The sequence below is a fragment of the Cyprinodon variegatus genome, unplaced genomic scaffold, assembly GCF_000732505.1.
Source record: "Cyprinodon variegatus isolate N-32 unplaced genomic scaffold, C_variegatus-1.0 Scaffold78, whole genome shotgun sequence".
Taxonomy (NCBI): domain Eukaryota; kingdom Metazoa; phylum Chordata; class Actinopteri; order Cyprinodontiformes; family Cyprinodontidae; genus Cyprinodon; species Cyprinodon variegatus.
The window spans coordinates 1,637,176-1,639,217 of record NW_015150531.1 but is presented as its reverse complement, the minus strand read 5'-3'; the positions used below and the strand labels follow the sequence as shown (position 1 = coordinate 1,639,217).

General features: G+C 38.8%; 1 protein-coding gene across 1 annotated transcript in view; it reads left to right on the top strand.

The window, feature by feature from the left end:
* The window catches only part of rwdd1 (RWD domain containing 1), a 10,564-nt gene that overhangs the window by 4,838 nt on the left and 3,684 nt on the right, over positions 1–2,042 (top strand). Inside the window, exons 4-6 of the mRNA XM_015372937.1 lie at positions 660–803; positions 1,011–1,143; positions 1,782–1,844. Coding sequence (XP_015228423.1) covers positions 660–803; positions 1,011–1,143; positions 1,782–1,844 — 340 coding nt within the window. The remainder of the gene's footprint in view (positions 1–659; positions 804–1,010; positions 1,144–1,781; positions 1,845–2,042) is intronic.

The window sequence follows — 2,042 nt, the reverse complement described above, 5'->3', positions numbered from 1 at the left end:
CAATGAAGTATTTGTACTTGACTCCTCTGATCTTATGGCTAAATCAACCGATCTAATAAAGTGTTTTTATCCAATCTATATTGATACAACGGCAACCGAATACAAATTAGTCACATTAGCCAAAATAAATAAGTTTCCTCTTTCAAAAGTCAAAAGTTGGTCTTAAATCTACAACCTCAGGATTGGAAGTTGATGTCTTCCAGCTGAAGCCACTAGCGATGGTAACTGCACATTAGAAAGCAATACTACTTAATACCAATGTTCTAATCATAACCAGTGCTTTGCTCAGATCTTTCTGAGGCGGTCACATGGTACGGCGGGTAGCGAGGCTTCGGGCGTCATCTATTTTGGCTCCTCCCCCAAATGAAGCAAGTCTCGATACGCACCTCGCAGAAACGCCCTCTCCAGTACTCGACACACTCCTCAAGGCCTCGGCTCATCTCATATCATCTCTAGTATTTTTAAAGGAGCCACTTTTTTACAGTCGGTGAAAAAACAAACTAGGTTTCCATAATGTTTTGTTGCAATAAAGCAGTTAAATGGAAACAATCAGTCTGTTTGCTTTTTAATCTCAGGTCTAAATAAGACCCAACGTGTTCCACGTAGATCCAGGTGCAAACTGTATATTTGTACCAACATTTTCTGTCCTAACTATGCAGGCTGAAGAGAACCTGGGGATGGTGATGATTTTCACCCTGGTGACAGCTGTTCAGGAGAAATTAAACGAAATAGTGGATGCAATGAAAAACAGACAAGAAGAGGAAAAACTTCGCAAAGAAAAGGAGGCAGAAGAAGCAGAGAAGGTAAAAAAGGAAAACGACATCGTTTGCTTTCACCAAATTGCTGTTTTTGTTGCTGTTATAGAAAAAGTTTGATGCTGGATTTTTGTTAGTGTGTGTAATGATTACCAGTTAGGATGGGGGTGCGTCTTCTTCATTCTCTATATGCATGTTTGGAGCAGTGTGTGTGGGGATCAGTGCAGCACAGTGATGAGTGTTTGTGTTTGACAGGTGGCGTTTCAGGGCACAGTGGTGACAATTGAAAATTTTTTAGCATGGAAAGCCAAGTTTGATCTTGAGATGGCAGAGTTCAGACGGAAAAAACAAAAGGAGGAGGAGCAAGCTGGAAAACTTAAACTAACAGGTAATACTGTTTCACTTTTCCAAATTAAATCAAAAAACATCCTCTGGGCTGTCTTTCCAAGTTTGAAGACATTTTTCTTCCATTCAGGAAGTTTTTTCATTTCAAAATGTCAGGAATTGGGTTGAGTTCCAGGTTTTATCCAGCAGCCCAACAAAGCCTTGTTTTTGTTTAGAAAACATGCAAAATGAAATGGACGAACGAGTCCACCCCTTTGGAATGGGGGTCGTTTGGCTTCCTAGAACACTTCAACAAAGTGAATTACTAAAATTCAACTTTTTGAGCCATGGTATGGGGCATTACAGGCTAACAAAGAAACCAAACGACCCCCAATCCAAAGGGATGGACCCGTTCATCTGTTTCTATTTGCATTTTTTCTAAACAAAAACAAGGCTTTGTTGACCTGCTTTATAAAACCTGGAACTCAACGCTATTTCTGACATTTTGAATTGAAAAAGCTTCCTTGGTGGAAGAGAAACGTCTTCAATCTTAGAAACAAAGTCCACTGGATTTTTTTTTGTTTACTTTTTTGGAATGACTGACCTGGATGACTGAGAATCTTCACCAGCATGTTTCACTTTTCTTTCTAAGCTCACAGCTCTGCCTGCTTCCATTAAAAGGTGCAATCTTTTTCTCTGTAGGTAAACAGCTGTTTGAGACAGATCATAACCTGGACACATCAGACATTCAGTTCCTAGAAGATGGTAAGCAGCGCTTCACCATGAACACATCCTGTTATGTCATGTTGTTTAATTGGAGGGATTTTGAAACATTTCACTCACTTTCAGTCTAAATTTATTTAGCTGTTTTTTTTCTTTTAAACATACATACATATGAAAAGGTTTGGGCACTTCTATTAATCTTAATTATTTCTATTTCTAAATATTTGGGTGTTTTTAACA